The sequence below is a fragment of the Natator depressus genome, chromosome 2, assembly GCF_965152275.1.
Source record: "Natator depressus isolate rNatDep1 chromosome 2, rNatDep2.hap1, whole genome shotgun sequence".
Classification (NCBI taxonomy): Eukaryota; Metazoa; Chordata; order Testudines; family Cheloniidae; genus Natator; species Natator depressus.
In genome coordinates, this window is record NC_134235.1 from 225,406,667 (window position 1) to 225,419,908 (window position 13,242).

At 42.8% G+C, this 13,242-nt stretch overlaps 1 protein-coding gene across 1 annotated transcript in view; it reads left to right on the forward strand.

The window, feature by feature from the left end:
• Window positions 1-4,382, forward strand: part of ARL5B (ARF like GTPase 5B) — an 89,611-nt gene extending 85,229 nt beyond the window's left edge. The window contains exon 6 of the mRNA XM_074946042.1: window positions 4,243-4,382. Coding sequence (XP_074802143.1) covers window positions 4,243-4,276 — 34 coding nt within the window. The 3' untranslated portion in view covers window positions 4,277-4,382. The remainder of the gene's footprint in view (window positions 1-4,242) is intronic.
• The last annotated feature ends 8,860 nt before the right edge of the window (window positions 4,383-13,242 follow it).

Here is a 13,242-nt window from a genome sequence, read left to right on the forward strand (position 1 = left end):
GCTCTGGAGCCTCTGCTCTAGAACCTTGCGAGGTCTACAACCTCTACACGTCAGTTAAACAGCCCCTTAGCCCGAGCCTTGTGAGCCAGAGTCAGCTGACATGGGGCAGCTGCAGGTGTCTAATTTCAGTGTAGACATACCCTTGCAGATTTGGTGTTCTGGCTTGGACAGGTACCCATTCTCTCTTCCCCCCTAAATCCCAGGATCTTTCTTCATTCAAAATTCTCTCAAGTAGAAAAGCTTGATTGGGCTCTGAGCTCCAAAACAGGATGTTTAAAAGACAAGAGAGGTGCAATGAGGAAGGACTGTAGAAAGTTTGGGGTTAACCAGGAGAGAGATGAAACCTAACAAGAAAATTGCCAGGAGGAGGACGCTGCTGGCCCATAAGAGGGTCATGGAGAAGAAGGGATGTTAGTCCCTATCTACTGGACTAGATGAATTACTTATGTGATACAGCATGGCCAGAAGACAGCAGGAGAGTGATATAGGAGAGATATGTAAGTCCCAGGATGAGGAGAAGCCTTATTCCCTGTAGAGGGAAGAATGGTTTCTGTAGATTACTTAAAAGCACCTGAAGCCAATTAGAGCACCTGAAGCTAGTCACCTGATAAAAACCCCCTGCTTCAATCAGCCAGGGGAAGGAGTCGGAGCAGAGAGCAGTTTGAAGGAGTTGAAGTAGAGGAGAGTTTGGAGAAGTGCCATGGCTGGCTAGAAGACCAAGACCCTAGGTAAAGAGACACCCGGCTTGTGGAGAGAGAGAGGGCAGGAAGCCCCACAAGCTGAAGAGCAGGAGAGGGAAGTAGCCCAGGGGAAGGAAGCACTAGTTCAAGTGGTTTACTACTATCCCTAGGGCCCTTGGGCTGGGACCCGCAGTAGAGGGCGGGCCCGGGTCCCTCCCTCTCCACTACCCTTCTCTGGGTTACTAGTGGGACAGTAGATACCCTAGTTCAGGGGCAGGAAACTGTGCCCTGAACCCCGCCCCCACAAGAGGAGGAAGTGCAGGACCCATCATAATCGTACTGGCAATTTTTCACACGTATATTAAATTTGATTCTGAAAGAGGAATAGTTCAGCTAAATGCTTCTAACTATAGTTTTAAAAATGTAAATTAAGACTCCTGCATTCTAGAGATAAACAATTTTATTTCCCTCTGGGTCAAAACACTGAGATTAATTTTTCAAGAAAAGCACAAAGTTAGCCTCACATTAATATTTTATTCATGGTTACATATTCAAGCTTTAAGGACCACAGTTAGATATCTATACTGCTGCTCTGGCTGATTTCTAAACCATAGAACACAGTGAGCTCCACTAGAGGGTTCACAAGCTATTTAAAGGGATATTCCCCAATTCCTATACATGAGACACATCCAATCCTGATTTAAAGACTTCAAGTGACAAAGAATCTACCATATACCTAAGTAAATTGTTCCAGTGGTTAATTACCGTCACTATTAAAAATGTGCTCCGTATTTCCAGTCTGAATTTGTCTACTTCAGTTTCCTGCTAGTGGATCTTGTTATGCCTTTTTCTGCTAAATTAAAGAACTCTCTACTATCAGAAATGTTATTAGGTAGGTTCTTGTAGACTATGATCAAGTCTACCTAACTTTCTTTTGGTCAAGCTAGATAGGGAGAGCTTCTTTGGTCTCATTGTAAAGCAGGTTTTCCAGACCACAAATCATTCTTGTAGCTGTCTTCTGAATGCTTTCCAATTTGTCAACATCCTTGTTAGTGTGGACACCACAACTGGACATCCTGTGCTTAATTTTTAATGAAAGAGGTTCTGGGTCTCAAGCAATTAGGTGCTGGGGTTCACGCAATTTTTTTACTTTCATAACTGATGTGGCTAGCCCAGAGGTGCTGTGGCTATGAACTGTGGAGCCTACAGGTGACAGGGCTCAGCCCTGGCACAAATTAAGCACTGTGGACATGATATTCCTGGAATGATCTCACTAATGTTGTACGCAGTGGTGATAACACCATTTTACTTCTATTCTAACATACTGTGTAGACGTACAGTGCTGAGTGTAATGGGAAACAAGTTTGGTTGGGGCTTCGAGGGCCTACCATAATACAAACAAATCATAGTAATCTGAAAAGAGAGAGAAGAATGGATTCAGTCAGAAAGCAGCACAGACTGCAACCCCACAGCACCACGGCAGAATGGGCTAGACTCAGCTTCAAAATTAGGGACCCATAATATTAGGGACACTTTAAAAGCACTCTCAGGACAAATTTAATACCTGTTATTACATGGTTATTAATCTTCAATAAATGTTTCAATACTCAATTTCTATTTAACAATACAACATGTATTATTCAGTCTGAATGAACTGCGTGATGACTACTGTGATTTAAAACATCATGCAGACAGAATTTATCAAGTGTGTAGTCAATGTGACTTTATTTTGAATTAGTTTTAATTAAAAAACACAATCTGTCTGTGTAAAAGTATCCTGTAAATATTGCCTCTCACAGGCATTTGCTGTTGCTGGTGGTCAGAAACCGCATTAATGGAGCTTCCCTTACATTATGGAGGTATAGTTCTGTACTGCTTTGAGAATAGCAACATCCATATGTTTTCCCCTAACCTTCTTCCCTAAGGTAGAGCTCATCTGTTAAAAGGCTGTGAATTCTGACTGCTTCCCTTCAGAGGGCTTTGTGATTAAAAAAAAACCTTGATTGCCTCCTGGGGAGAAGATGAAAGGCATTGTTGTAAGAGACCTGTATAGTTAACATGGAGGCTACACTTCTGTGGATGAAGTGACCATGATGTATTTAAAAAGTTGAAAGAAAAGGAGTACTTGTGGCACCTTAGAGACTAACCAATTTATTTGAGTACCACAAGTACTCCTTTTCTTTTTGCGAATATAGACTAACACGGCTGCTACTCTGAAAACTGTTAAAAAGTTGAGTGACAATATGGCTTTGATTTGTTAAAGGCATTTCGAAATGTTTGTTCCCTTGCTGGCAGATGTCATCAAAATTCTATCAGGATGTCCTGTATTAGAAACAGCTGTATACTTGCCAGATTGACTTGGCTCATCTTTACTGACTTGGCTCATTCCTGTCAAACTTGCCTTTTGTAGTGTATAATGCAAGATTTCTTTGTACACAAAATGCTCAAAGAACTAGAACACACAGAATGCCATCCTTCAGAACTCATTAGTGTACAAATTTGTTAAAATTGTTAGTGGTTTTCATTGGGCTTCAAGTAAAGTGGCATTGGTTCAAGTTTTCTTTCTCTAACTGTTCAAGAAATGCATGGATAGAGCTGACTGTGAATAGTACTAAGCAAGCTTGGAGCATCAGTGACAGTGAGTAGGAAGAATAAGAGGTGCTGATTCTTATTAAGTGTCTTGTCAATTCAGAAGGTGCATAGGTAGCCAGAGACTTGCAGATTGAAACAACAAAGAGAAGGAAACACAAGCAGTCAATTAAAATATATGGAAGCATTTAAGTTTCAATATTCTATGTTGCAAAGATTCTTTAAGTAGTCATGTTTGTGAGAGAGGCACCACTGCGTAGTGGCAAGAGCAGTCGGCTGGGAGTCAGGAAACCACAATTCTAGTGCCAGTTCTGTCATTTACCTACTTGATGCAGTTGGGTAAGTTGCTTATTAATCTCTCTATGCCTCCAATTCCACAACTGTATATTAGGAAAATGCTTACTCTACTTTATAAAGAGCTTTGAAATACCTGGATAAAAAATGCTATGTAAAATCAAAGTTTAATCAGGTTTTTTTATTATGACTTATTTATTCACCTTCTATTCAAGTGGCTTGAATAGCCACTTTGTGGTACTTGCATAGTGTATTGAGACTAATTCCTTGGGCTGTGGACAACTGCTGGTGACATGCAGTTCTGGGGCCTCCCCTTTGGGTAGCTATGAAATCCAGAGATGCTTTTAAGAGAGAGTGAACTTTCTATTTAGTCATATAGCCAGGATCACCTCTGTATAGGTTATGTAAGCATTTGTATAGCCAGATGAGCATTTTTCATTAACGCATTCATCAACAAAGTACACTTAGCACTGCATTTCAGATCCTGTGGTAACTGACATCTGTTTTCTCTACTGAAAGATCATGAAAACATTGGGTCTTTTGATTTTCTCTCTTTGTAGTTGGTTTGTTCAGCACTGTATAGGAGAAATAATTTCCTTTGTCAGCTCTGCATATTTATATTTTCTTTTATTTTTCAATGCGCTTCATTACATCCATTTTTACCTGTATTGCCTTGCAGCAAGAAGTCCCCAGGTGATTCTGGAGAAGAATGATGGTTCAAGTCACAGTCCAGTGACAAAGCAGCAGGATGCCGTGGAATGCAAATTACAGAGAGTGGGAAACACAAAGTCTAAGGAAGTGGATATAAAAGAAGAGAAATATAAGTCCAGAAATACCATCTACTCTCTACCAAACAAATATCCATTGTAATTCTATGTATAATACCTTGTTTTTATGTAGCACAGCTTTCATCCTAAAGGATCCTAAACTGCTTTGCAAAATACATATACAAGAATTGCTTCACTGACCACTGCAATGTGGTTTGCTCTGGGGCTGTAAGCATCAGCTGTTTACCAAGAGCTCATGATGTGAAAAAGAATGTTGTGTCTAATTGACGCAGCAGGAGGAATTGATTTAGCTAGAATGTAATTTAAAGTTGTCTTAATTTTTTCCTTAGTTAAGTTAGAAAATGGCCTACCTGTAGATGTGAGATCATGTTTGATATGACAAGCAGATCACATAGTATGCAGATTTCAAAGTAGCAGCCGTGTTAGTCCGTATCCGCAAAAAGAAAAGGAGGACTTGTGGCACCTTAGAGACTAACAAATTTATTTGAGCATAAGCTTTCGTGACCTACAGCTCACTTCATCGGATGCATGCAGTGGAAAATACAGCAGGGAGATTTATATACACAGAGAACATGAAACAATGGGTGTTACCATACACATTGTAACGAGAGTGATCAGGTAGGGTGAGCTATATAGTATGCAGAGTATGCTTCTGTTCCCCGAGTGGACCATTCAAAACTCTTTGACTCAGGTTCCTGGTATGAATACTTGTGATTCTGAAATTGAAACTGGCTCTCCACAAATACTCAGCCATTTTTATATGTTTCAGTTAATATTCCTGTTATCAAATGGGTTTAGTCCCTGAGAGGGCTGTTAATATGAGAGAGATCTTGAATCAAACTCTATTAATTGAGGATCCAGTGCAGAGGACAGAACATCAGCATGAGGCGCTCATAATAACTTGAATACTTAATCAAAAGTCTGCTGTCATCTATATTGACTGGAGCTGTTTCAGGACATGGAAATTCATTACTAGATATAATCTGAAATATTCAACACTGAAGACCATGAATGAGTGGAACACCTATTTAACAATCGAGACACAGATATATTCAATAGAGGCGCAAATTCTGTGCATTTCTTTTCTCTTTCTGACAAACATCACCTCTGTTTTCCTTGCAATTAACTGAGTTTCAGATTCTGTTGTTGGACACTTGGCTTTCTTTATTGGGTTGACTGGGCAATGCTTTGATTTTTAAATTTTACAAATTTTAAATTTTAGCTGGGTTCAGCTTTCATCAGACGCTCTTCATCTAGGTCCTGATAATCGCTAGGTACTGGGAGATCCTATTCACAACTAATGTAAAGAGAAGTAGTGCTGGGTACCTATGACATTACCCAGGGTACAATCTGAACTGCTGAACAACTGTATCCCCTCAGTTCACCAACCTGGGGGTCCCTTTTACACTACTTCACTGTGAGAGTTACTAGAATCAAAGAATCATAGAATATCAGGGTTGGAAGGGACCTCAGGAGGTCATCTAGTCCAATGCCCTGCTCAAAGCAGGACCAATCCCCAACTAAATCATCCCAGCCAGGGCTTTGTCAAGCCTGACCTTAAAAACCTCAAAGGAACGAGATTCCACCACCTCCCTAGGTAACGCATTCCAGTGTTTCACCACCCTCCTAGTGAAAAAGTTTTTCCTAATATCCAACCTAAACCTCCCCCACTGCAACTTGAGACCATTACTCCTTGTTCTGTCATCTGGTACCACTGAGAACAGTCTAGATCCATCCTCTTTGGAACCCCCTTTTCAGGTAGTTGAAAGCAGCTATCAAATCCCCCCTTATTCTTCTCTTCTGCAGACTAAACAATCCCAGTTCCCTCAGCCTCTCCTCATAAGTCATGTGTTCCAGTCCCCTACTCTACTACTCCCGGTCTGCTCACACACAGCCTCCAGCATGTAAGTTACTCCCAGTTCTGTTCTATGAGTGCTATAGCCAGCCACCCTTGCATTACACTGAAGAGCACCACCAGCAAATTCCCAGTCCCAGACTTTCCCCAGAAATGTATGTCTTGTACTGCTCACCCCCTCCTGAACAATACAAGCTCATATAAAGTCTGTCATATTATTAACAGGAAATTATATGCACAAATCCTGTTATCCCAAATGGAGTTTCCCAAACATTTCAATCCAAACACACTGATTTAGATAAAACAATAAAAAAATGTATTAACTACAAAAGATAGATTTTAAGTGACTACAAGTTATTTATATTTTATTTATTTATTTGGTCAAGCCAAGCCACAGAGTTCTTATCAACAATGTTCAAGGCACGAAGACCTCCAGGAAGTTGAGTCATTTTGCAGTCCTCAGCAATGTGTGTCATGGTTTGTGGATGCCCACGTTGACATAGTAGTCCATCTCTAAAATGCCAATGAAATTCTGCTGCAGCACAAATTCCATGTTTTGTCACTTTCTCTGTGAACCATGAAGCTTGCCACGCGTCTTCTACTGTAAATCCATCACATGGTAAACTTATCCACAATGGATGCCATGAGGGCAGATGACCATGTCTTAGTAATACCATACAGAGGAATCTTATAGCTTTACGTGCAATGTTGTCACACGTATTTGACCAGAACAATATTGATCATCAAATTATAAGTTTTCAAATGATACCTCACAAGTCATTCTTTGTACAAAATTTATCACAGTCTGGTGAAAGGGGTGAACATAGGGTACAGACTGTCACAGTATCATTTTAATATCTGTTGTCTCACTAGCTCTCTTAATGACTTGCTATAGGTTTTAAAGAAGATGGGGAATGGGGAATGGACTGAGCTTAGTTTCAGCCTGAGAGGGAAGATCTCAGCATTTCAAGGCATTTCTTTGACCATGAAGCCTCTTGGAAGTGCCATAGGAGTATTTGGTTATCACTACTATCAAATGCCACAGAGAGGTCTAGCAAGGTGTTTCTTCACTGTCTATGGACAGGATGAGATGACCCAACAGAGCAACAAATGCTGTCTCTGTACTGTCATTGAATGGCTTTCAGAATAATGGCTGTTGGGTGGTGCAGAAGAATATTTCTCTACTAACTTCTGAATTTTAGCTTGCTTAGAAAAGGAAATTACACACTGGGAGTTAATTTGTGAGTTTACTGGTATGATGGTTTCTTTAGCACCGGTAAGAAATACTTTCGCTTTTCCTGGTGGAATTCTTTCTTCAAAGGATATGTAGATGCTCTCTTTCGTAAGGGGTCCTAGCTGTGGTGAGAGAGACAGTTGGTGGCCTTGAATCCTGTTAGTGCTTCCATGACTGCTACTAGTGAGAATGGGCTGAGTTCTTGGGAAAAGGTGGGGTTTTTTTAAGGCCTTGAGCTTGGTTTGTTGTTCCTGGTATTTTATAAGGCCAACTCAGATGTGAGGGAAGAGATTTTCTCTTAATTGAAATGGTGATTCCTCACCCTGGGGTTGAGTCAAAGCAGTTTGAGTTCATGAGAAGGAGGATCTGTTTGATTCCTTCACAGTATTGACATGGGTACATGAAAATTCCTTTGGGTCAGTGTTTTTTTTTCCCACCACTGACTCTCAGATTTTCTTCCTTCCTGTTTTTTTCTGTTCTGGGTCATCTATCCAGGTAGTGGGCTGGGAGAGGGGGCTTTGGTCCCAGGCTCTCAATAGACAGAGAGTGGCTGTTGTGGTAGTGTTAATTTTTCCACTCTCTAGTTGGTAAAGTTTGCTTTCTTTTACAGTTTGGTGGGGGTCCATGCATTTTCAAGAGCTAGCATGGCAAGAGCATCATCTTCTGTGAAGACAGGCAAAGCTCTGATTTCCAGCAGAAGTAGAGGTTGCTCTGTCCAGGACAAGAGTAATAGCCACATCTAGATGTCTCCACTGAATGCATCCGATGAAGTGAGCTGTAGCTAACAAAAGCTTATGCTCAAGTCCACTGAATGCATCCAATGAAGTGAGCTGTAGCTCACGAAAGCTTATGCTCAAATAAATTTGTTAGTCTCTAAGCTGCTACAAGTACTCCTTTTCTTTTCATCTAGATGTGTGTGTGTCTGGAAATTATCTGTGAGAAACCTAACAGGCAGGGTCTGTAAATTTCTGGTCTCCAGAGTCACAAAGGCATTTAGGAGCTTAATGCCCAGACTTAGGCACCTAAGTGTAGGTTCCATGGGACTAAAACCCAGGTCTGCAGAGGCTGGGTTGGCTGACATTCCCCCATCACTACTGGGAGGGCACAGAGTGGATGCAGAGTCACATCCAAGAAGCACTGTGGCGATTAGGTGCCACAGGCAGTAATGTCCAAAGGATCCAGAGTGACAGCACTCTGCCACCTTCTGATTGGCCAAGTGCACTATTTAACCCTGTAGTTGTCTGGGCAACCACACAGACTTCTGGCCTGCTGTGACTCCAGATTCCAGCTTGCTTCTGATCTCCAGTCTCTGACCCCAGCCTGACTCTGACCCTGACTCTTGCCTCCTGATTTCCAGCCTATAGCTATCTCTGATTTACAGCCCCGGCCTGACTCTGACTTTTGCTTATTGATCCTGGTTCTAGTGATTACTACAATCCCTGCTCATTGAATACCACCTCATGGCCATCCTTGACTTGTGGACACCAGCCCAGGAGTAACAGGTAGGCCAGAGTGCCTGTGCTCCATTGTATAGTATGCCCTGGATCTCAATCACTGTATTGTACAAGTCTACATTGTACGATCTCAATCACTATATTGTAGACCTACTAAGGTCTGTAGCTTGTGTGCTCCACATAACGCATTCATTCAATACCTGTGTTCTGTCAAGTTTTGTCATGTAGCACTGGTCTGGCTGCCTAGCCCAATGATTTCCACAGAAGGAATGTAACTCTCATCAGCCATTTGTACAGGTCTGAGTTGTCACAAAATAAATTTAAACAGTGAGTTAAATAAAGTTAGTTGCGGTTGAAATTTGCCAAGTGGATGACGGGAGTTGTAGTCTTCTTCCCAGGCTGTCAGATATTGCAAAATATAGCTGAACACAGAGTAAGGAGCTGACCTGTGCTTCATGGCTGGTGGGGGAAATGGAATGAACGTTGAAAGGAGACAGACCATCTGCACAGCTGGCTGGGGATCCACAAGTTTATGGCCAAGGTTCCTCTAGGGAGAACCCCTTGGCTACCCTTTTTGTGGGTGTACCGTCTGCCTTACTGTGTCCCTGCCAGCCCTGTGGGGTTAAATGTGGCTCAGAGCCATGCATCAAAACCAACATGGATTTTTGATTTTGTTCTCCTCCATACATTTTTACATGGGAGGGGAGCATATGGCCCTGTGTACGTGTTATGCCAGGAATGTAACATCATGTATTTGTCTTGCCTGGATAAATTTGTATTTGTCCTGCTACTAATTCAATCCAATATGTTTGTTCTGACAGAAATTAAATGAGTTTGTCCTAATAGACTCCTATGTGTACACTGCCAATAATTCAGTCCCTACTTTTCTTGCCAGGAATCACTGTGCTATAGGCAGTGATAAGCTGCCAAAATCTTAACAACCGGTTCCCTCCTCACCCCACGATGGGGTCGTAGCCTGCCCCCCACCCCCAGGACCCCTGCCCCATCCAGCCCCCTCCCCTGACTGCCCCCGGAACCGGGCAGGAGGGTCTCGTGGGCCACCGTAGGGGGTGCCCACTCTGCCCCGCCCCTAGGAGCCAGAGGGACCTGCCAGAGGGTGAGGTGGGGAGTCCCGGTGGTGCTTACCTGGGGTGGCTCCCAGGAAGCATCCGGCAGGTCCCTCTGGCTCCTAGGGGTGGGGTAGCGAAGCTAGGGGGGGAGCAAGGGGAGCAGCCACTCCCCCCATTGATCACATCAAAAGTGGCACCTTAGGCGCCGACTCTGTGGGTGCTCCGGGGCTGGAGCACCCACGGGGAAAATTTGGTGGGTGCAGAGCCCCCACCGGCAGCTACCCGCCCCGCACCTGGCCCCAGCTCACCTCTGCTCCACCTCTGCCCCCACCCCTGAACGCACTGCCCCGCTCTGCTTTTCTGCCCCCCCCTGCTTCCTGTGAATCAGCTCTTCACGCGGGAATCCTGGGAGGGCTGAGAAGAAGGTGGCGGCTTCATGCTCAGGCCCAGGGAGGCGGAGGTGAGAGCTGGGGCGGTGAGCGGTTCCCCTGCGCGCGCCGCCCCCCACCCCCGGGTGGCCTTCCTCACGCCCCGCCCCCCCCGCTCTGCACCCACCAAATTTTCCCCATGGGTGCTCCAGCCCCGGAGCACCCATGGAGTCGGTGCCTAAGGTGCCACTTTTGGCCAGTTGTTAAATTTAGAAGCCTTTTTAGAACCAGTTATCCCTCGTGGGACAACCGGTTCTAAAAGGGCTTTTAAATTTAACAACTGGTTCCAGCGAACCGGTGCGAACCGGCTCCAGCTCACCACTGGCTATAGGTTTGCAGTGCCAGGATCAGAGGCCTTGGCTTCTACTGTATGTTAGTCCTGCTAGAAATAAAACTCCTGTGTTTTTCCTGCAACTGAAGATTAAATGGGTCTTCTAGGAATCATTCATGTTCACTAGGGAACTTGTCTGGCCAGAAATAATAGAAACATCTTCCTAGGCAGAATTCAGTCCCATAGGTTTGTCCTGTTGGGATTTGTATAATATTTCTCTTAAGAAGAGCACATGTGGCAAAGCTACATTTTAAAGCTGTCTTTTGCCTAAAACTGAAGCAGCGCTGGCTGAAATTGATTCAGTGATGATGAAAGGAATTGCAAGCATACAAGTTTGCTGGTATTGTACACCACCTTCCCCCCCTTATAATCAATTGCCAGACATAAGTGGCTATATACGTGAATCAAAGCTACATGTATGTCATTCATCATGGACTTACACCATTTGTTTCCATGCCAGGTACCACATATTTACAGTCTTCTGACTCTGAAATGTGACTGCCTTTGTTATCATATTTTGTTGCTGCCAAACAATACCCAAGACTGCAGCAGTTTGTACCTTTTAGATGATTTATTTAATTCACACTCTCTCTTATGATTTTGACATGGAAGACAGAGACTTTATGTCTTTATCATCCAGCTCTGATCACTGTGTATGATTCACAGCCTCAATCAATTCCACATACAAAGGAGAATAAATGAGGTGCAAATTACACATTTCTATTTTGCCCCTTGGACATGGGGCCAGGCAAATTGATTTATGTCCCTTTGACATATGCTATGCATCCCATTGCTAATCATTTGTATGTAATGACAATGTTCAAAGGGGTGGGGGAAGTTCTTTGCAGTTGATCTGATTCCATGGGCATCATAAGAACCTAGTTAAATTCAGTGTAAATACCTAAAGTTTCTTAAGTCTAGTCACTAAACCACTGGAATGGGGATGAAATGGGACAGATAAATAAAGTTAAATAGAAACTTGTAATAGGAAAAGTATTTTTTCCTAAAAATATTTTTAATCTAAATCTTATTGCATATTAACAGAGACTTATAAGATATAGAACATCCAGTACAATGTTGTAGTTTGGGAGCCTCAGTATGGTTAGTAATTAAATACACAAGACGTGAGTGTCTGCAGCCAGCTGCAGGAGCTCTTCTTATAAAACAGTAATAAGTGTATATCTTTAGGTGCACCTGGATATATCTTCTACTAGCCAGTACCTGTGACAAGGTGTGAATTCAGCCTTGTCTATAAAGGTTTACCAGGTTCCAGCCCATCAAATAGATGATCTGGGGGGAGTTATAAAATGAAAGGGGAAACTGATGCAAAGGGAGCTACCAGTAGGGAATAGTGCGTTCTCTCCCCTCCCACGGCCTGGAGATAGAAGTGCTTGTTTGAGGGGATTTTGTTTAGTTTGTGGATACAAAGCAAGCCATGAAGCAAAGGATATGAAAACGCCTGTAATGGTGACTTTTCCCCCCTTTCCTTATTTGATGAGTTGGCACACTGGCCTGCAGGAGCCATGACTCAAGTTTTTATTGGGCTTCAGACAGGAATACCTCCAAATCTCTCTCAACCCTCAAGCACAAAACATGGCAACATTCATAGCTCATGGAGGGATGAGGTGCTGTTTTAAAGAGTGCCATGCAGATTCTTCAAAGCCCTTGACTCTTTCAGACAATTACGATTACTGCATGGGCAGAGATCTCCAGGTTGGTATTCTCTAAATGGCTTAATTGCACTTGGACCTTCTCAGACAGGCCATGGTGCTACTCTGGCTCACATATTCAGGAAACTAGAAGAGGCCTTGGAGGTTGTAATCCACTGGTACAAAAGAGCATACAATTATTGAAATGAAATTGGAATCTCTGTGCGAAATGTCAATATGAAATAAAAAGTTTAGCATTATCATATGCATTTAAAGATGGAAACCGTGACTCTGATTGCATTCTTTCACTATCTGAACCGGTGGCAGAGTCAAAAGGGACATGTGATACGATTAGAAGATCTGATCATTTAGTCCCTGCATTATGCAGAAGGTTTCCAGTCCATCTAATTTCATTTTTTTAAAGTGCTGAGTGAGGCTTATGGCAACAATTAAAATACAGAATTATGAAAAAGTATATGCATTAGCATGATGATGTTAGTTACATAAAAAGCTCTTCTCAGAGCATTAGCGTCTGCTCCCTTTTTATGATTTTCTGGGTGATCACATCTTGCTGCTTTCTGTTTGCCAATAGTTTTCGGAGTATGACCAAAGAGAGAAAGGGGCAAAGTATCCACCTCCACTACACTTGCTTTGGCTCTCAGCCCCCAAAGCTCGGGAGTTTCACTTCCTGAGGCTGTTTAGTTCAGGAGGTGTCACTCCCCATAAGTTTCACTTTGATTTTTTTTTTCATTTGAACAAACTCACAAGCTCAGCCAAAAGTGTTTTAATTGTTCTTGGATCCAGAGGGAAACTGTGCAAAACTATGACATTTAGAATGGTTTCCATCTTGTATTGTAGTATTATGTGTGC